This window comes from Moschus berezovskii, chromosome 7 (assembly GCF_049115385.1).
Source record: "Moschus berezovskii isolate FMDL1 chromosome 7, NW_MosBer_1.0, whole genome shotgun sequence".
Taxonomy (NCBI): Eukaryota; Metazoa; Chordata; class Mammalia; order Artiodactyla; family Moschidae; genus Moschus; species Moschus berezovskii.
Window position 1 is genome coordinate 15,934,925 of NC_142466.1, and position 26,826 is coordinate 15,961,750.

At 41.8% G+C, this 26,826-nt stretch overlaps 1 protein-coding gene across 1 annotated transcript in view; it reads right to left on the reverse strand.

Moving 5' to 3' along the window:
• The window catches only part of ELP3 (elongator acetyltransferase complex subunit 3), a 137,040-nt gene that overhangs the window by 45,548 nt on the left and 64,666 nt on the right, over positions 1–26,826 (reverse strand). The window contains exons 11-12 of the mRNA XM_055428088.2: positions 5,568–5,658; positions 2,661–2,726 (exon numbers count right to left, since the gene is read on the reverse strand). Of these exons, the coding sequence (XP_055284063.1) occupies positions 2,661–2,726; positions 5,568–5,658 (157 nt within the window). The remainder of the gene's footprint in view (positions 1–2,660; positions 2,727–5,567; positions 5,659–26,826) is intronic.

A 26,826-nucleotide genomic window follows, 5' to 3' on the forward strand; every position in this document is an offset into this window, starting at 1 on the left:
CCCTGTCTCCTTCCACCCCCAATCCCTCCCAGCATCAGAGGCTTTTCCAGTGAGTCAACTTGTTGCATGAGGTGGCCAAAGTATTGGAGTTTCAGCTTTAGCATCAGTCCTTCCAATGAACACCCAGGATTGATCTCCTTTAGAATGGACTGGTTGGATCTCCTGGCAGTCCAAGGGACTCTCAAGAGTCTTCTCCAACACCACAGTTCAAAAGCATCAATTCTTTGGCGCTCAGCTTTCTTCACAGTCCAACTCTCACATCCATACATGACCACGGGAAAAACCATAGCCTTGACTAGACGGACCTTGGTTGGCAAAGTAATGTCTCTGCTTTTTAATATGCTATCTAGGTTGGTCATAACTTTCCTTCCAAGGAGTAAGCGTCTTTTAATTTCATGGCTACAATCAGCATCTGCAGTGATTTTGGAGCCCCCCAAAAATAACGTCTGACACTGTTTCCACTAGTTTCCCCATCTATTTCCCATGAAGTGATGGGACCAGATGCCATGATCTTCGTTTTCTGAATGTTGAGCTTCAAGCCAACCTTTTCACTCTCCTCTTTCATGTTCATAAAGAGGCTCTTGGGTTCCTCTTCACTTTCTGCCATAAGGGTGGTGTCATCTGCATATCTGAGGTTATTAATATTTCTCCCGGCAATCTTGATTTCAGCTTGTGCTTCTTCCAGCCCAGCGTTCCTCATGATGTACTCTGCATATAAGTTAAATAAGCAGGGTGACAATATACAACCTTGACGTACTCCTTTTCCTATTTGGAACCAGTCTGTTGTTCCATGTATAGTTCTGACTGTTGCTTCCTGACCTGCATACAGGTTTCTCAAGAGGCAGGTCAGGTGGTCTGGGATTCCCATTTCTTTCAGAATGTTCCACAGTTTATTGTGATCCACACAGTCAAAGGCTTTGGCATAGTCAATGAAGCAGAAATAGATGTTTTTCTGGAACTCTCTTGCTTTCTCCATGATCCAGCAGATGTTGGCAATTTGATCTCTGGTGCCTCTGCCTTTTCTAAAACCTGCTTGAACATCTGGAAGTTCACGGTTCACATACTGCTGAAGCCTGGCTTGGAGAATTTTGAGCGTGACTTTACTAGCGTGTGAGATGAGTGCAATTGTGTGGTAGTTTGAGCATTGTTTGGCATTGCCTTTCTTTGGGATTGGAATGAAGACTGACCTTTTCCAGTCCTGTGGCCATTGCTGAGTTTTCCAAATTTGCTGGCATATTGAGTGCAGCACTTTCACAGCATCATCTTTCAGGATTTGAAATAGCTCAGTTGGAATTCCATCACCTCCACTAGCTTTGTTCGCAGTGATGCTCTCTAAGGCCCACTTGACTTCACATTCCAAGATGTCTGGTTCCAGGTGAGTGATCACGCCATCGTGATTATCTTCGTTGTGAAGATCTTTTCTGTACAGTTCTTCTGTGTATTCTTGCCACCTCTTCTTAATATCTTCTGCTTCTGTTAGGTCCATACCATTTCTGTCCTTTATCGAGCCCATCTTTGCACGAAATGTTCCCTTGATATCTCTAATATTCTTGAAAAGATCTCTTGTTTTTCCTATTCTGTTGTTTTCCTCTATTTCTTTGCATTGATCACTGAGGAAGGCTTTCTTATCTCTCCTTGCTATTCTTTGGAACTCTGCATTCAGATGCTTATATTTTTCCTTTTCTCCTTTGCTTTTCACTTCTCTTCTTTTCACAGCTATTTGTAAGGCCTCCCCAGACAGCCATTTTGCTTTTTTGCATTTCTCTTCCATGGGGATGGTCTTGGTCCCTGTCTCCTGTACAATGTCATGAACCTCTGTCCAGAGTTCATCAGGCACTCTATCTATCAGATCTAGTCCCTTAAATCTATTTCTCACTTCCACTGTATAATCATAAGGGATTTGATTTAGGTCATATCTGAACGGTCTAGTGGTTTTCCCTACTTTCTTCAATTTAAATCTGAATTTGGCAATAAGGAGTTCATGATCTGAGCCACAGTCAGCTCCTGGTCTTGCTGGTAGCTGACTCCATATTAGGTGGCACAGATGACAGGATATTTCCGACACTGCAGAAAGTTCTGCTGAATAGTATTGATCTAAAATGAAGTTCCAACCTGATCTTCCTAACCTGGCCCTTCCAGTGTTCAGTGGCCTTCATATCTGGCTTTGCTGACTTGACCTGATTCTCAGTGACTCTTTTCTCTTAGTTTATTCATTAACTTTGAGAGTTTGGTTTTGGTTCTAACTATAGGGCTTCCCTAGTAGCTCAGCTGGTAAAGAATCTGCCTGCAATGCAGGAGACCCCAGATCGATTCCTGGGTCGGGAAGTTCTCCTGGAGAAGGGAGAGGCAACCCACTCCAGTTTTCTTGGGCTTCTCTGGTGGCTCAGACGGTAAAGAATCCGTCTGCAATGTGGAAGACCTGCATTTGATTGTTGAGTTGGGAACAACCCCTGGAGGAGGGCATGGCAACCCACTCTAGTATTCTTGACTGGCGAATCCCCATGGACAGAGGGGCCTGGCAGGCTACAGTCCATGAGGTCGCAAAGAGTCGGGCATGACAGAGCAACTAAACACAGCACATTACATAAGCAGGTGTAGGCCCAGGCTTGACAAAGAGTAGTGAACAGGACCTAATCTCTCTATAAAATGAAGACACTAACCTGGTATGGCCGGACTTTGTGATGAATTTCTTGGATTCCAACCTCTCTGGTTCTCACATCACGACACTGTGAAAAAAATCAAAGCAAAAGAAATGAAGAAAGGGGAGGAAGCAGGGATGTAGGAATGGGGGAAAAATAAAAGGAAAGAAAGAGGGAAGGGAGGGGAGGCAAAGATAAAACTGGTCACTAATACAATTTTTACTGAAACCTCTCCACCAAATTCTGGGCTCAAAATTACATCTGGACGTAATTTACACTGAGATAAAAAACCTGAATTTAAAAATGAAGCCATTTTTAATAAATCTGAAGATAGGGAAAAACAAAATGGAAATATATGAAGTTAGCAGTGTATTGTTTTTAAAATGAGTTTAGAATCTAAAGGAGATCGATACACAACATTGAAAGTAAAGAACATACCTCCTAAAAATTTGAACATAGTTTTACCCAGAGGCTGTAACTGTATCTGAAAGTGCAATCCCAAACTATGTCAACAGAAGAGTAACAGCTGAATTCCTAATGCTGGAAAACCTTCACCATTTTATAGCAGTTAATGTTTCTAGCATCACCATATTTGTATCAAATTTTAGAAATGTCAGAAAGAGGGAAACTGAGAAGGCTATCTTTTGCAGAGAAGGGCTCTGGGGAATAACGGAGGGGACGGAGGGAGGAATGCAAGGAAGGGGACGAAAGAGCGTTTACTATCACACAGTCTCAATCACGGTGTCATGGTGGCAGACGGGCTCTCTGAATGTCCCAGGAGAGCACAAAGCTGCCTGTGGATGTGTGCACGGCCAAGCTTCGTGATGTAACTCTCACTTCTGTTCCACGACCCAGTGTGCAGGCTGTGAAGCCTGACACTTAGAATTACAAAATCCTCACAGTGACTTTTATCTGTCCTATGGTACACTTTCCCCTACAGAACAAACTGTGGAACTTACTTCCAAGATTCTAACGCTTTCCATCGGTGAGAAAAGATCACCCTAGGAAAGCTGATGATGTCCTGCAGCCATACTACTAACAGTGTATTGGCTGTATATATGGAGAGAATTTCATGAGAAAAATAAGAGCTCATTATTCAGTTCTAGAAAAACTAAGCTATTTCCATGCCCCGGGAACCCACACCACATGCTCCTAAAGAACACTTGCCTGCTTTTGTCCTTTCTTGGAGGGGAGGGGAATGCTTTCTATGAAAGAGATTGGGGTGTCCTTCTTTTCTAGTAAAGACACTGCCGAGGTAAACTAGATAACTTTTGGCTACGACTGAATTCCAGTCTTGAGACTCAATCCTAGATTACTTTATGAGAGGCCTATCAAGGTTTAAGAGGGGTACAGGGTTAAAGATGATGGCTGGATGATGAGGTTATCAGGCTAACGAGGCCAGGAGGAGGAGGAGGAGCTGAAGAACTGGGACAGCAGGGGACCAGGGAGCAGAGCAGTCACATACTTGCTGGGGCTATTCATTACTGTACATGGGGCTTCCTTGGTGGTTCAGTGGTAAAGAAACTGCCTGCCAATGCAGGAGACTTGGGTTCAATCCCTGGGTCAGGAAGATCCCCTGGAGAAAGAAATGGCAACCCACTCCAGTATTCTTGCCCGGGAAATCCCATGGAGAGAGGAGCCTGGCGGGCTATGGTCCATGGGGTCACAAAGAGTTGGACATGACCAAGCGATAGCTGCTGCTAAGTCGCTTCAGTTGTGTCCAACTCGTGCGACCCCATAGACGGCAGCCCACCAGGCTCCCCCGTCCCTGGGATTCTCCAGGCAAGAACACTGGAGTGGGTTGCCATTTCCTTCTCCAATGCATAAAAGTGAAAAGCGAAACGGAAGTCACTCAGTCATGTCTGACTCTTCGCGACCCCATGGACTGCAGCCTACCAGGCTCCTCTGTCCATGGGATTTTCCAGGCAAGAGTACTGGAGTAGGGTGCCATTGCCTTCTCCAGACTGAGCGACTAAATAACAACAATAACTGTACATACAGTTGCTGTTTTTCTAGAACTTAAATTATTATTATTATTTTGGTAGAATAAGCCAATAATGTTCACAAACTCTAGACAGTTTTCTGAAGAGAAAAAAAGAAAAGAAAAATTTCTTTATAACAAATCAACTAAGAGAACAAAATGTTTTGGGTATCTCCACAAACATGATATGTAGTCCTTAAAACAATGTCTTTCAAAGAGTGGTCCATGTCTGCACTGTGTGTGCGAACCTCCCTCAGCTCCGTACCAGACCAAGTGAATCAGAAGCTCAAAGCAGAGGCCAGGATGCAGGCTCAGGCCTATTCACCCCCTGGCCTTTCCTTGTAGCAGCTCTGAGAAATAGCTCCAAGGGCACTGAATTTTAAACCATATCATGATTTCAAAATCATCCACAGAACCTGTTAAACTGAAGATTCCTGGGCTCTTTGTACTTCCAGGGAAAGCCGAAAGGAGGTGCTTAGTAAATATTTCTGAAATGAAAAAGCAAATGAAAAGACACAGGGGCAAGGTGGGGCCAGGGAGAGTGGTATATCTGGACAATAACATCAGTAATTATTTCAGCTGGTCATCCTTATTTCTTCAAAGGTCGTATTTGTCTATAATCACTGGTCAAGAATCAAACACTCAGTATTTCAAAAGAAAAGTGGTTTTCTAAAAAAGGAGCTGAACACATAGTCGGCAATTTCAGTAGGCAAGAGAAAACAACCATTAAATTGACAAACCCACACTCTGTTAGGAGAAAACAGAGGGGTGCAGGGATGGGATGCAGATTGTGGAACCACTATTTCAGCTTCAACATGCTGTACAGAAAGAAGGGCTTCAATGCATGAAAGCTCTTTGACCAAACCTGTAAGTTTATCAGGTGATAGCATCACAGGTTTTCATGTCTGAGATTCCTTTGATCTCTGCAGTTACGGTCAGACTCCTACCTGTATTCCAAGGTCTTTCATTCTTGCAAATGCCAGCTCTCTCAAGTTACCGTGCTCCACTCCTGAGCTGACTAAGGGCATTGGAATATCTCTGCAGGAGAAAAACATCAGATATTGCAAAATAAAAGTCACTCTCTAAAACAGAAAGGCAGGGATATTTTTTCAAAAAGGAGAACCACCCTTCCCCTCTCAAAAAAACCCTACAAAACAGACCAAGAAAACAGAGGCTGAATATTCTAACTGGAAAGCAGATTCACAGCTTTTCTACCTCCCAGCTTTTCCATCTATGAAATTATGATTTTCACCAATCACGCAAGGTTTTCTTAAGAAATACCTGATGAAATCACTTTATAAGATTACTAAATACAAAACAAATATCCAATAACCATTATAATGATTTTTGGCTGAAGAGACACCTATACTAAACAGGAAATAAAATTCTTGTTTGTTGTTTTTATAAAATCCAATTTGTTTAAAAGAGAAGAAATAAAAATTATTAATGCACTGATTTATAGCTTATAAACACTTTCCTGTAGAGTTGCTGAATGACAAGTAACCAGGAAGCTTAAAAGCCTGGCCGAGATGACAACTGGTCTCAAAGAATATATTCCCTCCACCATTTTCTAAAAATCTAAATTAGAAGTGACTCTTCCCTGGTGGTGCTAGTGGTAAAGAACCCGCCTGCCAATGCAAGAAACTCGGGAGACTTGAGTTCAATCCCTGGGTCAGGAAGATCCCCTTGAGGAGGAAATGGCAACCCACTCCAGTATTCTTGCCTGGAAAATTCCATGGACATAGGAGCCTGAGTGGCTACGGTCCATGGGGTTGCAGAGTTGGACACGACTGCATGACTGAGCACAACAACTTCATTAGAAGGGAATAAGAACTTGCTTAAAGATGAAGTAGATAAAATTTATTTCCTGGCATACATATAGTGTTAAGTGCCAGGCACCAAGGAAACTTTGATCAAAAGTTGAAATTATGAGCTTCATTTTCATTTTAGTAGCCCTCAACATCCCTTCTAGATAAAAATCAGTACCTTAACACAAAATAGCTAAAAAAAAAAAAAAAAAATCTGAAGTAAGAATATGCTTAGAACATCTATTTAAAGACAAGTCCCCAATTTGTTTTGTCTAATATTTGGTGGATTAGAAGACTTGAAGGATACACCAATTATCTTGTTTTCTCATTTTTGCTTTTGAATCAACTTGAGTCTTTTCCTTCTCTTTTCACTTATCCCTTCAAACGTTAAGTAAATACAATTACCTAATTCACCATTTGATTCTAATAAGATATTCCCCATTCATTCAAAAGCTAATCAATTAGCATTAAAAACTACACATAATAAATAGACTCTGGAAGCAACTATAAGAGAATGACATACCAGGGAGTTCAAAGCAGCATAAAAAAATATATTTTAGAGTGATTAGTTAATATCTATGGTTTACTTATACTTTTTAGTAAAACTTTCTTTGGAACTGTAATTCCTTCCAACCAGTCCATCCTAAAGGAAATCAGTCCTGAATATTCATTGGAAGGACTGAAGCTGAAGCTGAAGCTCCCAATACTTTGGCCAGCTGATGCAAAGAGCTGACTCACTGGAAAAGACCCTGATGTTGGGAAAGACTGAAGGCAGGAGGAGAAGGGGACGACAGAGGATGAGATGGTTGGATGACATCACCGATGTGATGGATATGAGTTTGAGTAAACTCCAGGAGTTGGTGATGGGTAGGGAGGCCTGGAGTGCTGCAGTCCATGGGGTCGCAAAGAGTCAGATATGACTGAGCGACTGAACTGAAAGCCAGATATATCTTAAACATTTATTTTTGTTTACATATTTATTTGGCTGCACTGGGTCTTAATTGCAGCACGAGGGATCTTGAGCTGTGGCATGTGGGATCTAATTCTCTGACCTGGGACATAACCCGGGACCCCTGCTTTGGAAGTGTAGAGTCCTAGCCACTGGACCACCTCAGAAATCCCTCAGTTCAGTTCAGTCGCTCAGTCGTGTCCGACTCTCCGCGACCCCGTGAATCACAGAACGCCAGGCCTCCCTGTCCATCACCAACTCCCGGAGTACACTCAAACTCATGTCCACAGAGTCGGTGATGCCATCCAGCCATCTCATTCTCCGTCGTCCCCTTCTCCTCCCGCCCCTAACCTTTCCCAGCATCAGAGTCTTTTCCAGTGAGTCAACTCGTCGCATGAGGTGGCCAAAGTATTGGAGTTTCAGCTTTAGCATCAGTCCCTCCAATGAACATCCAGGATTGATCTCCCTTAGAATGGACTGGTTGGATCTCCTTGCAGTATAAGGGACTCTCAAGAGTCTTCTCCAACACCACAGTTCAAAAGCATTGATTCTTCGGCGATCAGCTTTCTTCACAGTCCAACTCTCACATCCATACATGACCATGGGAAAAACCATTGCCTTGACTAGACGGACCTTTGTTGGCAAAGTAATGTCTCTGCTTTTTAATATACTATCAAGGTTGGTCATAACTTTCCTTCCAAGGAGCAAGCGTCTTTTAATTTCATGGCTGCAATCAGCATCCGCAGTGATTTTGGAGCCCCAAAATATAAAGTCTGACACTGTTTCCACTGTTTTTCCATCTATTTCCCATGAAGTGATGGGACCAGATGCCATGATCTTTGTTTTCTGAATGTTGAGCTTCAAGCCAACCTTTTCACTCTCCTCTTTCACTTTCATCAAGAGGCCCCTGAGTTCCTCTTCACTTTCTGCCATAAGGGTAGTGTCATCTGCATATCTGAGGTTATTGATATTTCAAGGAGAGATAAGAAAGACTTCCTCAGTGATCAATGCAAAGAAATAGAGGAAAACAACAGAATAGGAAAAACAAGAGACCTCTTCAAGAAAATTAGAGATTCCAAGGGAACATTTCATGCAAAGATGGGCTCGATAAAGGACAGAAATGGTATGGACCTAACAGAAGCAGAAGATATTAAGAAGAGGTGGCAGGAATACACAGAAGAACTGTACAAAAAAGATCTTCATGACCAAGATAGTCACGATAATGTGATCATTGACCTAGAGCCAGACATCTTGGAATGTGAAGTCAAGTGGGCCTTAGAAAGCATCACTACTAACAAAGCTAGTGGAGGTGATGGAATTCCAGTTGTGCTATTTCAAGTCTTGAAAGATGATGCTGTGAAAGTGCTGCACTCAATATGCCAGCAGATATGGAAAACTCAGCAGTGGCCACAGGACTGGAAGAGGTCAGTCTTCATTCCAGTCCCAAAGAAAGGCAATGCCAAAGAATGCTCAAACTACCACACAATTGCACTCATCTCACACGCTAGTAAAGTCATGCTCAAAATTCTCCAAGCCAGGCTTCAGCAGTATGTAAACCGTGAACTCCCAGATGTTCAAGCAGGTTTTAGAAAAGGCAGAGGCACCAGAGATCAAATTGCCAACATCCGCTGGATCATGGAGAAAGCAAGAGAGTTCCAGAAAAACATCTATTTCTGCTTCATTGACTATGCCAAAGCCTTTGACTGTGTGGATCACAATAAACTGTGGAACATTCTGAAAGAGATGGGAATCCCAGACCACCTGACCTGCCTCTTGAGAAACCTGTATGCAGGTCAGGAAGCAACAGTCAGAACTGGACATGCAACAACAGACTGGTTCCAAATAGGAAAAGGTGTACGTCAAGGTTGTATATTGTCACCTTGCTTATTTAACTTATATGCAGAGTACATCATGAGGAACGCTGGGCTGGAAGAAGCACAAGCTGGAATCAAGATTGCTGGGAGAAATATCAATAACCTCAGATATGCAGATGACACTACCCTCATGGCAGAAATCCCTAGGTACATCTTAAATTAGTAATCAGATGAAACTGAAAGAAGGCTAGTGAAGGAAAAAGCAGTTTTTTCTTTTTTTGTGGTCATACCCCAATAAGCATAATAGAATTTATGATTCTATTCGGTTACACAGATAATTAGGGTATTCTTTTAGGCGACGGAGGAAAAAGCAGTTTATTTTAGGAAGAAATGTATAAAAAAACTATTGTAAGTTTTTTACTATTTCATATTATGTAAACCAAAGTTAAAATCTCCCAAATGCCTCTTTTAACCCTGGACCAGTCAATCCTAAAGTAAATCAGTCCTGAATATTCATTGGAAGGACTGAGGCTGAAGCTGAAACTCCAGTACTCTGGCCACCTGATGTGAAGAACCAACTCACTGGAAAAGACCCTGATTCTGGGAAAGACTGAAGGCAAGAAGAGAAGAGTGAGGCAGAGGATGAGATGCTTGGGTAGCATCACCGAATCATTGGACATGAGTTTGAGCCAACTCCGGGAGATAGTGAAGGACAGGGAAACATGGCGTGCTGCAGTCCATGAGGTGGCAGAGAGTTGGACATAACTTAGCGACTGAACAACATTCTATTAAATTACTCACAGATATATGTAGTTTCACAACAAAGTAAAACACTGTTAAATGTGATATGAAATTAATCTGATAATACGACGGCGACCAGCTAGTACCCACTGCGTGGGATTCATTTGACTCTTGTCACTCATTGCAGTGAAGTCTGATAATGTGCCGTGAACACTGAGCAAATATGGAAGCACTGCTCCTATGAAAAACAGAGTGTTAGGTTCCTATCAGCTTTCAGTTCATTTTCTTCCACTGATCAACACATCACTTTGTTCTGTGTTTCTGTTCAAAGACACTTTATTTAACACAGAATTCATTCATTAACTCTGTATATGGCCAACAGCACTATGACTCATGCTGCAGTGAAGCTTATCTAACACATTTATTTTCTTTGTAAGACACATCACAATCTTCTTGTGCTTAGGAACACTATGCGCGAAAGAAAGAAAGTGAAGTCGCTCAGTCGTGTCCGATTCTTTGCTACCCCATGGACTATAGCCCACCAGGCTCCTTGTCCATGGGATTTTCCAAGCAAGAGTACTGGAGTGGGTTGCCATTTCCTTCTCCGGGGGATCTTCCCAACCCAGGGATTGAACCTGGGTCTCCAGCATTGCAAGCAGACGCTTTACCGTCTGAGCCACCAGGGAAGTCTGGGACATTTTAAACAGTAAAATCAACAAAAAGCACAAAAGTGTGAAAAACGTGTTATTAAGTGGATTGTTAAAGAGTACCTGATACAGTATGAGAGCTGACACAAGTACAAATACCATGCCAATATCCTATTCCTCACCGACCCTCTGACCACCAGTTTAGCATCTGCTGATGATTCCTTCTACACCACCTGCCCTGCAACAGTCATCGCTGGTGATTATTTCTACCATCTCTTCTGCATTAGTTGAGCTTATATTTTAAGGAAGAATGTCCCTTCTCTAATTTACACTCATAGATTCTTATTTTATTCAACCAGTTGTAGTAGTCTGATATCAACATTATTTTGTTGCTTAAATTAGATGTGGCCAGTAGGCATGCATTAAGGCTGGCTTCTGGGTCCTTCTGACATATCTGCAACATTCTTTGAGTATTTCCTTACTTTCTGGAACAAGATGTTCCAGGTTTATCTTACATGTTTGCTGCCCCAACCCTAGAACTGGCCATTTACCCAAGCAGTCCTGCTTCCTTTCAGTGAAGCACGGTATTTAAAACCAAGATCTAGGCACTCACTGTGCTCATTATTACTGAGGTATCATTGTCTTTAGAGATGACTTTACACATGGACATCACCAGATGGTCAATACCGAAATTAGACTGAGAATATTCTTTGCAGATGAAGATGGAGAAACTCTATACAGTCAACAAAAACAAGACCTGGAGCTGACTTTGGCTCAGATCATGAGCTCCTTATTGCAAAATTCAGGTTTAAACTGAACAAAGTAGGGAAAACCACTAAGTCATTCAGGTCAGATCTAAATCAAATCATAAAATACTTATGATTTTACAGTGAAGGTGACAAATATATTCAAGCAATTAGATCTGATAGGCAGAGTGCCTGAAGAACTATGGACAGAGGTGTGTAACACTGTACAGAGGCAGTGACCAAAACCACCCCAAAGAAAAAGAAATGCAAGAAGGCAAAGTGGTTGTCTGAGGAGGCCTTACAAATAGCTGAGAAGTGAAAGGCAAGCAAGAAACAGAAAGATACATATCCACCTGAATGCAGAGTTCCAGAGAATAGCTAGCAGACATACGAAAGCCTTCCTAGGGGAACAATATAAAGAAAGAGAGTAAAACAACAGAATGGGAAAGGCTAGAGAAAGACTTCAAGAAAATTGGAGCTATCAAGGGAACATTTCATGCAAAGATGGGCACAATAAAGGACAGAAACGGTATGGACCTAACAGAAGCAGAAGATATTAAGCAGAGGTGAAAAGAATACACAGGAGAACTATACAAAAAAAATCTTCTTGATCCAGATAGCCACGATGGTGTGATCACTCACCTAGAACCAGACATCCTGGAGTGTGAAGTCAACTGGGTCTTAGGAAGCATTACTTCGAACAAAGATAGTGAAGGTGATGGAATTCCAGCTGAGCTATTTCAAATCCTAAAAGGTGATGCTGTGAAAGTGATGAACTCAATATGCCAGCAACTTTGGAAAACTCAGCAGTGGCCACAGGACCAGAAAAGGTCAGTTTTCATTCCAATCCCAAAGAAACGCAATGCTAAAGAGTGTTCAAACTACTGCACAATTGCACTCATCTCACATGCTAGCAAAGTAATGCTCAAAATTTTCCAAGCCAGGCTTCAACAGTACATGAACTGAGAACTTTCAGATGTACAAGCTGGGTTTAGAAAAGGCAGAAGAAGCACAGATCAAATTGCCAACATCTGTTGGATCATGGAAAAAGCAAGAGAGTTCCAGGAAAACATCTACTTCTGCTTTAGTGACTATGCCAAAGCCTTTGACTATGTGGATGACAACAAACTGTGGAAAATTCTTAAAGTGATGGGAATACCAGACCACCTTACCTGCCTCCTGAAAAACCTATATGTAGGTCAAGAAGCAACAGTCTGGTTCCAAACTGGGAAAGGAGTATGTGAAGGCTGTACACTGTCACCCTGCTTATTTAACTTCTAGGCAGAGTACAACATGCAAAATGCCAGGCTGGATGAATCACAAGCTGGAATCAAGACTGCCAGGAGAAATATCAATAACCTCAAATATGCAGATGACAAGAAATGGCAGAAGGCAAACAGGAACTAACAAGCCTCTTGATGAAGGTGAAAGAGGCTTAAAGCTCTTAAAAAAAACTGGCTTAAAGCTCTTAAAAGAAACTGGCTTAAAGCTCAACATCGAGAAAACTAAGATCATGGCATCCAGTCCTATCACTTCACGGCAAATAGAAGGGGAAAAAGAGACAGTGACAGATTTTCTTTTCTTGGGCTCCAAAATCACTGCGGATACTGACTGCAGCCATAAAATTAAAAGACACTTGCTCCTTGGAAGGAAAGGTATGACAAACCTAGACAGCACATTAAAAAACAGAGACATCATTTTGCCGACAAAGGTCTATATAGTCAAAGCTGTGGTTTTTCCAGTGGTCATGTATGGATGTGAGAGTTGGACCATAAAGAAGGCTGAGTGCCAAAGAATTGATGCTTTCAAACTGTGCTGCTGGAGAAGACTCTTGAGAGTCCCTTGGACTGCAAGGGGATCAAACAGTCAATGCTAAAGGAAATCAACTCTGAATTAAGTTGATTGGAATTCAATGGAATTGAGTTCACTGGAAGGAGTGATGCTGAAGCTCCAGTGCTTTGGCCACCTGATGTGAACAGCTGACTCACTGGAAAAGACCCTGATTCTGGGAAAGACTGAGGGCAGGAGAAGGGGGCAGCAGGGGATGAGATGGTTGGATGGCATCACCAACTCAATGGACATGAGTTTGAGCAAGCTCTGGGAGACAGTGAAGGACAGGGCAGCCTGGTGCACTGAGGTTCATGACGTCACAAGGAGTCGGACACAACTTAGCCACTAAAAACAACAATACATATATCTATCTCTCTATATCAATTTAAAAAGCTGTGAGATCGTGCTGATAATTACAATTCGAATCCAGTGCTCAGTGTTCTTTTCAGCTTTCTACTTTTCAATGCATGTCAATCCCTTCCGTAAGAAGCCTGGCTCTCTTATTTTTATTATACTTATGTGTTCGCTAAATCAAACGACAACCATTTGCTCAAGGTAACCAACCTGCCAACTACTCTATCTGCCACCTCTGCGCTCACCACTCTTACTCCCCGATTCCTCCGACGTCAGGCACACTGCTGGAACACCTCTGCGGTATTGCCTCCGCTGGTGACGACGGGAAGGGGAGGCGAAGGCAAAGCAGAGGGGCGCCACAAAGTATTTTTAATAATGCACCAGTACTTTTAAAAGACATACTAAAATGTTCAATACAGGCAAATTCTCCGAGGATTAGGTTTTATCTCATAGTGCTATTAAGCAGTACTGTATGACAGAAGGAAACACAGAATTACCAGCAGGGCTGGCTAATCATTTAAGGGGCCTAGTGCAAAATGAGAACAGAGGGTCTCGTCTTAAAAAATCATTAATGATTTCACGATAATGAGAACAGAGCCTTAAGCCAAGTTAAAGACCCATGAGACTACAAGGTTGCACATCCCTTGAAGCTGGGACTAGCTACCCGAAAGCACAAATCAGTGCTAACCTGGTAACTCAGGGCTTTACAAGGATTCTGACAGTTCATAAATGTCCTTACAATCACGTCTGTCACTACAAAATGCAACATGGCTTTAATGGTCTTTGGCAGTGAAATGCCTGGAGTGGACCAGACGGGAGTTTTTCCTCATTATGGAATAGAAATGTGGCCATCTCCACTTTCAGAGATAAAAATTTATTTTCACTGAAGATGGAGAGATAGAGTTCTATATACATTGAGCATCTTCTATGTGCAACACAGTATATAAAGCAACCTGGAATATATAAACAGACACTAGTCCGGACTCCCAGGAGTTCAAAGCCCAGGTAAGATTACAGACCCTCTGACTTTGCTACATTCATCTAGGTGGGAGTTTCAATTATTTTTAGGTTTTTCCGATTTCAGTCTACTTTCACTTTCTTGGCTTTGAAGTGATACTCCATTCAGGAATATTCACTTTTCTATTTCAATAGGTAACCTGTCAAGCTTAGAGGTACTAATATTTGCAATTTGCTCATCAAAAGTCTTTCAAAGTGATGTCTAGAGCTTTTTTTGGTCTGAAGTTCCTCACACTTCAGAAACATCTTTCGGTTGCAAATTGGTATTCTATTCTAATGCTTCACAGTGATTTAAAAGTCACATCAAGGCAGACAGCTGTCAAATAGCCTGTGGGCAGCAGCAGTTTAATGTGGCTCCATCATGTGTCTGGAGAGAATTTTACATTTAATCATTGCCTCCACTCTTCCGTGCTGCAATACAGAATGATTCATTGGGGTGCTACTTCATAAAAACACCCAGTTAGATGTTACTGACTCAACTGTCATAAAATTTAAAGTGTAAAATAGTTAAGAAAGAAAAAGGAGGGGTAGGTGGCATGAGGAAATTGTAATTTTTTTTTTAAAGACAAGTGTAAAACATTGTTTTTACTTGAAATATCTTCCTTCCCACTTTCCTTCCTTTGTTCATTTCTTCTGATACCTGTCCAGAAAATCATTCCTAGATACTTCTTCTCCATGTATGAGTTTAGATTCACGAGTCAACATAAAGCAAATTGTCTATAATTAGCAGAAGCTGACACTGGGTGAACCTACATAGAAATAAGCCAGATTTTCTAAAGGCACAGAACACAAAGACACACAATTTTCCTTTGCTATGATTTAAAACAAAAATAAACTATAATTATTAAAATCCCCTGGATTAAACACCCTGGGAGGAGGCTTTTTCCTTTGCCAATGGTTTCTTTACAGCAAAATATAACCAACAGCTTCCAAACGAACAGAGTGAGTGTGCTCAGTTGTACTTCTGGACCATATCAGTTTTCTACATTTTCAGAACTATTCTAAGAGTTTAAAACAAAAGCTAGAAGAAACACTGCAGAGTGAAAACCCTGTGATTCTTTTCCCAAATCAGAAGGTTTCTCAGCCACTTAACACCATCTAAACACTCAGCCTTCTCTTGTACACATTTGCAAGTAATGCTTGAGTTACCCATTAACACTTCCCTTAGCACTTCTCTTTTAAAATTTTACCATTGAGCCCTTCATACAAATTTCTTTCTAGAAGTCTAGATATATCGTATTCTAGCTATATCTGAACATAACTTTAAAAATAGCAGTAAATGGAGTACAGCATTTTCATGCAGAGATATGAAGCTGTTTTACCAAAACACAGCAACCAAATTGTTAAGTGTTAATATCAATAAACTCAGATATGAAGATGACACCACCCTTATGGCAGAAAGTGAAGAAGAACTAAAGAGCCTATTGATGAAAGTGAAAGAGGACAGTGAAAAAGTTGGCTTAAAAGTCAACATTCAGAAAACTAAGATCATGGCATCCAGTCCCATCCCTTCACGGCAAATAGATGGGGAAACAGTGCAAACAGTGGCTGACTTTATTTTTTTGGGCTCCAAAATCACTGCAGATGGTGATTGCAGCCATGAAATTAAAAGATGCTTACTCCTTTGAAGGAAAGTTATGACCAACCTAGACAGCATATTAAAAAGCAGAGATGTTACTTTGTCAACAGAGGTCCGTCTAGTCAAGGCTATGGTTTTTCCAGTAGTCATGTAGGGATGTGAGAGTTGGACTATAAAGAAAGCTGAGCACTGAAGAATTGATGCCTTTGAACTGTGATGTTGGAGAAGACTCCTGAGAGTCCCTCGGACTGCAAGAAGATCCAGCCAGTCCATCCTAAAGGAAATCAGTCCTGGGTGTTCATTGGAAGGACTGATGTTGAAGCTGAAACTCCAATACTTTGGCTACCTGATGTGAAGAGCTGATTCTGATGCTGGGAAAGATTGAGGGCAGGAGGAGAAGGGGACGACAGAGGATGAGATGGTTGGATGACATTACCGACTCAATGGACATGAGTTTGGGTAGATTCCCGCAGTTGGTGATGGACAGGGAGGCCTGGCATGCTGCGGTTCAGGGGGTCACAAAGAGTCGGAGACACGACTAAGCGACTGAACTGAACTGAAGTGTACTATGTGAACACGAACACAGTTTGTTGGTTTCCTAGTCTTCATATCTGCCCAGGAAAGAGAAGATCATTCCAAGACCTTTGAAAGGTAAAATTTATCAAGTTTTCTTTTTGAGCTATCTCAATAAAAAGCACCATCTATCTTCTTTATGATCCAAATTCCATGACTGGCAAATTATATATAAACAGACAACTGATGTAATAAGACACAAATAATAATCAGTTTCATGGGAGAAATGTTAATCCTTACTAATAATTAGGGAAATGCAAATTAAAACTCCTAGGTAAATAAAATAAAAAATATAAGCATTTAATTCTGTAGAGGTTGTGATAAAACCAGAAACAGCATATTAACTCTAATTCCTTTGGAAAACCATATCAAAATACATAGCAAAAAAGGTAACACTCATTTATATGCTCCTTGTTCCAGAAAGCATGTTAACAGGAATAGAAACAACAATGCTTAGATCCTTTGTTACGAGTAATCCTTCTCCTGGGTTCTACTACTCTAACAGGTTACTTCCACAGAAGTAAAAAGTTCTATGCACATGAATTTTAGATGGAGTGGAGGCCAAGATAATAATAATAAAAAAAGAGAGATGAAGAAACCAGGAAGCAAGCTAAATGTCTAACATTAGGGAACAATTTGCTGAATGAGACAAATTAAAATGCTAGATTACCAGGCTGCCATTAAAATGATAACTATGAAGATTATTTTTTAAGTCATTGACAAGAAATAGAATTCAAAAAGCATTATTTGCCAGTGTATAAAATGTACCGCACAGACCTGCTGTCTGTTAAATTGAGAGAACTCATTGTACTATCACACAGGACGCTGTGAGGTGATGAGGATGATAGTATACAGTGAAGCATAAAATACTAGAAGTGGTAACAATAATATGAAACCCACCACCTGCTATTAAGAGTTACTCTGGTGGTAACCTCAGATATGCAGATGACACCACTCTAATGGCAGAAAGTGAAGAGAAACTAAAGAGCCTCTTGATGAGAGTGAAAAGAAGAATGAAAAAGCTGGCTTAAAACTCAACATTCAAAAGACTGAGATCATGGCATCTGGTTCCATCACTTTGTGGCAAATAGATGGGGAAAAAGCAGAAGCAATGACAGATTTTCTTTTCTTGGGCTCCAAAATCACTGTGGACGGTGACTGCAGGCATGAAATTAAAGGACTTGCTCCTTGGAAGGAAAGGGATGACAAACCTAGACAGAGTATTAAAAAGCAGAGACAACACTTTGCTGACAAAAGTCTGTATAGTCAAAACTATGGATTTTCCAGAAGTCATGTATGGATGTTAGAGATGGATTATAAAGAAGGCTGAGTGCCAAAGAATTGATACCTTTAAATTGGAGTGCTGGAGGAGACTCTTGAAAGTCCCTTGGACAGCAAGGAGATCAAACTAGTCAATCCTAAAGGAAATCAACCCCAACATTCATTGGAAGGACTGATGCTGAAGCTGCAATACTTTGGCCACCTGATGCGAAGGGTGGCATATTTGGAAAAGACCCTGATGCTAGGAAAGACTGACGGCAAAAGAAGAGGGTGGCAGAGGATGAGATGGTTAGATGCATCACAGGCTCAATGGACATGAGTCTGCGCAAACTCTGGGAGATAGTGAAGGACTGGAAAGCCTGGCGCATTGCATTCCATGGGGTCGCAAAGAGTTGGATATGACTTGGCAACTGAACAACAAACAAACTATACTGCATCCCAATTATACAAAGAAAGTTTTAGAAAAATAATGTAAGCCTGTTAATACCACATATATTGAAAGTGATTTTACAGTACTTTATAAATGAAATATCATTCTGTTGATGTAAATATAGTTATATTGCAAGAAAAATTAAATACATGGCTGAAAATTGAGAAGAAAATATAAGTTCTGATAATTAGTACTATTTGCAAACTTTGTTGGGAAGAAGCATAAAAATCACATGATCAAAAAGAAATGTACTGGGATCAATGAACAGTGGTGCCACATTACACCCTACACCCCAGTACCACAAAAGCCAGGTCAAGAATTTCAGTGATTACTGATAACAAAAAGCAAGTCAATATAAAATAAACTTGAATCATATTTTGCAGTATATACAAAGAAATTAAAAAACAAGTAGAAAGATATAGTAAACGTGAATGAATTCCACAGTATATGTGTGTTAGTCGCTTAGTCGCGTCTGACTCTTTGCAATCCCATGGACTGTAGCCCACCATGGGATTCTCCAGGCAAGAATACTGGGGACAACTGCTGTTCCCTTCTCCAGAGGATCTTCCAGACCCAGGGACTGAACCGTGGTCTCCTGCATTGCAGGCAGATTCTTTACCATTTGAGCTACAGGGAAGTTCACAGTTAACTACACAAAAAATCAGAATTCCAATGGAAATGTGAAAAACAACATCATAGCTATATTAAAAACACAAAAATGTAAAAATAAAATGACACATAAAGATTTTATTTTTATATTAAAAATCCTAGAAAATAATCAACTTCAGAGTTAAGAGGGAAGTTGCTATATAAGACAGGGGGCCCAGCCTGGCTCTCTGAGGGGGAGGGAAGCAAGGGAGAGAGGGGTTACATGTATAGCTATGGCTGACTTGCGTTGTTGTACGCCAGAAACCGACACAACAGTGTAAAGCAACCTTCCTCCAAATCAGAAATAAATTAAAAAGTAAATTATCTGTCCCAAAGCATGAAAATCTGACCACACAGCTAAACTCGAGATGACTCTCTACCAAAGGTCTTCACTGTTGGCAACTGAATCATCACTGTCTTCAAACAGAAACTGTCCAGAGATTCACTGAGGACATTACCAAGTCCGCATTTTTAAAGAGATTTTACCTCTTGTTTCACAGTAGTCTATCAGGTTTTAATTCACCCACACATTGGCAAAGTAATAAGAGTGTCACTTCGAAAGCTTAATCCTACACCCCCGTGTATCATGTGTTCCACATAAACCCTGTGAGCGATGTACTAACAGAGAAACACCTCTGACAGTCTGGCCTCTAGGATTAGAGCTGGGGGAGGGAAGAGGGTGGGGACCTCTTCTACTGTTGGATTCTCCAGAGAGCTGTAATGGGGTCAACACAGGAGAACTGGGAACATGGATGTTTCTTTAATCAGCTTCAGGTTGCTGCTGCTGCTGCTGCTAAGTCACTTCAGTCGTGTCCGACTCTGTGCGACCCCACAGACAGCAGCCCACCAGGCTTTCCCATCCCTGGGATTCTCCAGGCAAGAACACTGGAGTGGGTCACCATTTCCTTCTCCAAGCTTCATGTCAGTCATGCATAATTATCAAGAATTTCTCCTCCTATGCCCTTTTGATGTCTAAAATACATACTCTTAATTCTTTCTTTCATGACCCCCTTATAGTTTTACTGGAGAGATTATATTTGCTGCTCCTATTTTCTCAAAGCCCTTATTTTTTCAGTTGATGGTAAGCCAGGATAATGTCCCTCAGTGATATTTCATAAAACCTACAAAATTGAGCTTTTAATGTTATAGCAATGTCTTCATTGCTTGAGACTCGCTGGTTACATCACTAAGTAATTTAAAGCTAAAAACAATGGGGAGGATGCAGATTCTTCATCTGATTTCCCATGCGATGCCTTGTTCAGTTCAGTTCAGTCGCTCAGTCGTTTCCGACTCTCTGCGACCCCATGAATCACAGCACGCCAGGCCTCCCTATCCATCACCAACTCCCGGAGTTCACTCAAACTCATGTCCACAGAGTGGGTGATGCCATCCAGCCATCTCATTCTCCGTCGTCCCCTTCTCCTCCCGCCCCCAACCTTTCCCAGCATCAGAGTCTTTTCCAGTGAGTCAACTCGTCGCATGAGGTGGCCAAAGTATTGGAGTTTCAGCTTTAGCATCAGTCCTTCCAATGAACACCCAGGATTGATCTCCTTTAGAATGGACTCTTGGCTAAAAAAAAAGCAAACTGGGACCATGGCTGGGAAATGTCTATTCTGTGACACTTGTTGCCTCACTTGACTGTTGAGAAGTAGTGTATTCATTTTTCTCTGGTGGCCCCAGTCAGTTAAATGCAAAGGAAACTTTTCTTTTGCTGCTGTTAACACTACTTACTGCATCTTTGTTTTCTATCATATTTATTTTTTTCTGAAACAATCTCAAAGTCACAGAAAAATTCCCAAGTGCGGTACCAATAACTATATTCCTCAAGTATTTGAAAGTAAATTGGGAACAAGATGTCCCAATGGCCCCCCAGAATACTCTTAAGTATCTCCTACAACAAGAATATTCTTTTACGTAACCATAATACAACCACCAAAATCCAGAGACTGACAGTGGCACTTTACTATTGTCTAATCCTAGACTCCATCCTAGCTTCCTGTGAGCCTCTGGTCCCAGCATTTCCATCAGCTGATCAAACATGACTTTTTCAAAATCTGTGTTTCTATTTATGGTCTTGCACTCTTTCTCTCAATAGATAGAGAAATGCTTCATTAACATTGAACTCATGCCTCAAATGGCTCATGTCTGAATGAAGCTAATCTGACATAGGTATATCTCTCCATAAGGCATAGTATAGCCTTCTTGCACTCAGGAACACTATACAACACTTTAATACTATGTTTAGAGGCCATTTCAAATAGCCACCTCATCAACAAGCAGCCCAGAATTGCAAAAACCATGGCTGTTAAATACACTGTGAAAAGGACATGTCCACACACACATATTGTATTTGTTATCATTTGTTACAATTATTTCTAATATCTACCACACAGGTTGAAAACCACAAGTTCACACCAGTATCCCCTATTCCAGAACACCATGTGGTACATTCTAATTTTTTCCTTTTTCATATCTGTAGTTCCATTTCCAGGCTTCCCTGATGGCTCAATGGTAAAGAACCTGCCTGCCAAAGCAGGCTTGATCCCTGGGTTGGGAAGATCCCCTGCAGAAGGGAATGGCAGTATGCTTGCCTGGAGAATCCCATGGACAGAGCAGCCTGGAGGGCTACAGTCCATGGGGTCACAAAGAACTGGACATTACTTAGCAACTGCACAACAATGACAAATTCCCTTTTCAGATAACAAAAACCCAGCTCCATTACCCCTAATATTGTCCACCTACTAGATCCACCTCCTGCATGTTACCGACCCTTTCTTTCTGTCCTCATCTCTGGATCCCCTGGACACACTCTCCTCACCGTGCTGACAAATGGTGCCAAGGCAGGCCTCAGCGAGAATGTCCCCCTCTCATCTGGGCTGCCCCAGCCTGAACCCCGCAACTGACTCCTCCACAAGAACACCCTCCTCCCTGTGCTCTGGGTCCCATAGCTCCCTAGATCTCCATGCAGACGCCTGCATGGCTCAGTACCTCCTAATGTCTCTTAGACTGAATTGTTCCAGAAAGGCGAAAGAGGAGGAGGAGAATGCAAATAATTGTGATAGCTGAATTTTCTCATCACCATCTCCTTAGTAATTTTTTAAGGTAATTTTTTTTTTAAAGAAATTGGTGTCTATTTATTTATTTATGCTTACATCATACAGCATGCAGGATCCTAGTTCCCTGACCAGGAATCGAACTTAGGATCATGGAGCATGGAGACTGGCATTGGGAGCACAGTCTTAAACCACTGGACCACCAAGGAAGTCCTTCTCCTTTGTATTTTTAACTGTACTTAAAAAAAGAGAGATCATTAAGCAATTTAGGTCCTTATGGTGGGCCAACAATTATAAAAATTTAAGAAATCAATATGTGGTGTCAGAAATGTGTAAACATCCTTTGATGTTGTTCTTGTTCAGTAGCTCAGTCGTGTCTGACTCTTTGCAACCCCATGGACTAGGGCCCATCAGGCTCCTCTGTCCATGGGATTCTCCAGGCAAGGATACTGGAGTAGGCTGCCATTTCCTACTTCAGAGGATCTTCCCGAACCAGGGATCAAACTGGTGTCTCCTGCACTGGCAGGTGGATTCTTTACCATCGAGTCACCTAGGAAGCCCAAACACCCTTTGACCTTTAAGCAAATCCATTATTTTACATCCCTGATGATTTTCCCGTAGTTGACGGTTCTGCTGTATGTTATGAGTAGCACAGTCTTTGTGCTCAGCAGAGTACTAGTCACAGGTTAGCTGACGGGACATCCGTTTGTTAATCCCATTTGGCCTTTTACTGGTACTATTAGAATCTGGGTGGTTTGGAACAGGGTGGTGGAAATGTGCCTTAACAACCAGGAGATGCAGGAATGGCTTTTTCAGGATTGAAGTAAATAGGTAACTTTATGGCTTTATAATTTTATCTTCAGTGTTATGTTTCTAGTTAGAAAAAAAAGGTGGGGTGAAACTTCCCTGACAGTCCAGTGGTTGGGGCTCTACTCTTCCACTACAGTATATCTACAAGAAGGCAAAGTCGAGGGATGTGTGCTCATCTTCTCCTGCGGAAACTCCAAAACTACAACTCGCTGCTGAACAGCCATTGACAGGACAATGTTGGATCCCACCAAAAAGAGATAATACCCCACGTCCAAGGGCAAAGGAGAAGTCCCAACAAGACGGCAGGAGGGGTGAAATTGCATTTAGAAACGAACCCCATACCCATCAGGGATGCTCCAAGGGCTCAAACAAAACCTTGTGTGCACCAGGAGGCCCCACAGAGACTGAGTCAGACCTGCCTTTGAGTGTTTGAGTGTCTCCTGGGGAAGTACGGGTCAGCAGTGGACTGTCGCAGGGGCAGGGACTCTGGGTGCAGCAGACCTGGCTGTGGCATAAGCCCTCTTGGAGGAGGTTGCCATTAACCCCACCATAGAGCCGCCAGAACCTACACAGGACTGGGGAAACAGACTCTTGGAGGGCACAAACAAACCTTGTGCACGTCAGGATCCAGGAGAAAGGAGCAGTGACCACAAGAGTTTGACCCAGACTTGCCCGTTAGTGTCCAGGAGTCTCTGGCAGAGGTGTGGGTAGGCGATGGCCTGCTGCAGGGTCTGGGGCACTGAGTGTGGCAGTGCCTGCAAGGGCCTTTTGAAGGAGGTCAGCATTATCTTCATTACCTCCACCACAGTTTGGCCTCAGGTCAAAAAACAGGGCGGGAACACAGCCTCGCCCATCAATAGAAAACTGGATTAAAGATTTACTGAGCATGGCCCCACCCATCAGAACAAGATCCAGTTTCCCCCTCAGTCAGTCTCTCTCATCAGGAAGCTTCCATAAGCCTCTTATCCTTCTCCATCAGAGGGCAGACAGAATACAAACCATAATCACAGAAAACTAACCAAACTAATCACATGGACCACAGCCTTGTCTGACTCAATGACACTAGGGCCACCCAAGATGGGCGGGTCATGGTGGAGAGTTCTGACAAAATGTGGTCCACTGGAGAAGGGAATGGCAAACCACTTCAGTATTCTTGCCTTAAGAACCCCATGAACAGTATGAAAAGGCAAAAAGATAGGACACTGAAAGATAAACTCCCCAAGTCAGTAGGTGCCCAATATGCTACTGGAAAAGAAAGGAGAAATAACTCCAGAAAGAAGAGATGGAGCCAAAGTAAAAACAACACCCAGTTGTGGATGTGACTGGTGATGGAAGTAAAATCCGACGCTGTAAAGAACAATACTGCATAGGAATCTGGAATGTTAGGTCCATGAATCAAGGCAAATTGGAAGTGGTCAAACAGGAGATGGCATGAGTGAACATCAACATTTTAAGAATCAGTGAAATAAAATGGACTGGAAAGGATAAATTTAGCTCAGATGACCACTATATCTACTATTGTGGGCAAGAATCCCTCAGAAGAAATGGAGTAGCCCTCATAGTCAACAAGAGAGTCTGAAATGCAGTACTTGGATGCAATCTCAAAAACAACAGAAAGATCTCTGTTCATTTCCAAGGCAAACTATTCACTATCACAGTAATCCAAGTCTATGCCCCAATCAGTAATGCTGAAGAAGCTAAAGTTGGATGGTTCTATGAGGACCTACAAAACCTTCTAGAACTAACACCAAAGAAAGATGTCCTTTTCATTATAGGGAACTGGAATGCAAAAGTAGGAAGTCAAGAGATACCTGGAGTAACAGGCAAGTTTGGCCTTGGAGTACAAAATGAAGCAGGGCAAAGACTAACAGAATTTTGCCAAGAGAACGCACTGGTCACAGCAAACACCCTCCTCCAACAACACAAGAGAAGACTCTACACATGGACATCACCAGATGGTCAACACCAAATCAGATTGATTATATTCTCTGCAGCCAAAGGTGGAGAAGCTCTATACAGTTAGCAAAAACAAGACTGGGAGCTGACTGTGTCTTAGATCATGAACTCCTTATTGCCAAATTCAGACTTAAATTGAAGAACAGAGAGAAAACCACTGAACCATTCAAGTATGACCTAAATCAAATCCCTTATGATTATACAGTGGAAGTAACAGATTTAAGGGATTAGATCTGATAGACAGAGTGCCCTAAGAACTATGGACAGAGGTTTATGACACTGTACTGGAGGCAGTGATCAAGACTATTCCCAAGAAAAAGAAATGCAAAAAGGCAAACTGGTTGTCTGAGGAGGCCTTACACATAGCTGAGTAAAGAAGAGAAGTGGAAGGCAAAGGAGAAAAGGAAAGATGTACCCATCTGAATGCAGAGTTCCAAAGAAGAGCAAAGAGAGATAAGAAAGTCTTCCTCAGTGATCAATGCAAAGAAATAGAGGAAAACAATAGAATGGGAAAGACTAGAGATCTCTTCAAGAAAATGAGAGATACCAAGGGAACATTTCATGCAAAGATGGGCTCAATAAAGGACAGAAATGGTATGGACCTAACAGAAGCAGAAGATATAAAGAAGAGGTGGCAAGAATACACAAAAGAACTGTACAAAAAAGATCTTCACAACCCAGATAAGCACAATAGTGTGATCGGTCACCTAGAGCCAGACATCCTGGAATGTGAAGTGGGCCTTAGGAAGCATCACTACGAACAAAGCTAGCGGAGGTGATGGAATTCCAGTGGAGCTATTTCAAATCCTAAAAGATGATGCTGTGAAAGTGCTGCGCTTAATATGCCAGCAACTTTGGAAAACTCAGCAGTGGCCACAGGACCAGAAAAGGTCAGTTTTCATTCCAATACCAAAGAAAGGCAATGCCAAAGAATGTTCAAATTATTGCACAATTGTACTCATCTCACACGCTAGTAAAGTAATGCTCAAAATTCTCCAAGCCAGGCTTCAACAGTACGTGAACTGTGAACTTCCAGATGTTCAAGCTGGATTTAGAAAAGGCAGAGGAACCAGAGATCAAATTGCCAACATCTGCTGGAGCATCAAAAAAGCAAGAGAGTTTCAGAAAAATATCTACTCCTCCTTCATTGACTATGTTAAAGATTTGACTGTGTGGATCACAACAAACTGTGGAAAATTCTTAAAAGAGATGGGAATACCAGACCACCTTACCTGCCTCTTGAGAAATCTGTATGTAGGAAAAGAAGCAACAGTTAGAACTGGACATGGAACAATGGACTGTTTCCAAATCAGGAAAGGAGTGTGTGAAGGCTGTATATTGTCACCCTGCTTATTTAACCCATATGCAGAGTACATCAAGAGAAACGCTGGGCTGGATGAAGCACAAGCTAGAATCAAGATTGCTGGGAGAAATATCAACAACCTCAGATAGGCAGATGACACCACCCTTATGGCAGAAAGCAAAGAACTAAAGAGCCTCTTGATGAAAGTGAAAGAGGAGAGTGAAAAAGTTGGCTTAAAACTCAACATTCAGAAAACTAAGATCATGGCATCTGGTCCCATCACTTCATAGCAAATAGATGGGGAAACAACAGAAAGAGTGACAGACTTTATTTTTTGGGCTCCAAAATCACTCCAGATGGTGACTGCAGCCATGAAATTGAAAGATGCTTGCTCCTTGGAAGAAAAGCTATGACCCACCTAGACAGCATATTAAAAAGCAGAGACATTACTTGGCTAACAAAGATCCATCAAATCAAAGCTATGGTTTTTCCAGTAGTCATGTATGGATGTGAGAGTTGGACTATAAAGAAAACTGAGTGTCGAAGAATTGATGCTTTTGAACTGTGGTGCTGGAGAAGACTCTTGAGAGTCCCTTGGACTGCAAGGAGATCCAACCAGTCCATCTTAAAGGAAATCAGTCCTGAATATTCATTGGAAAGACTGATG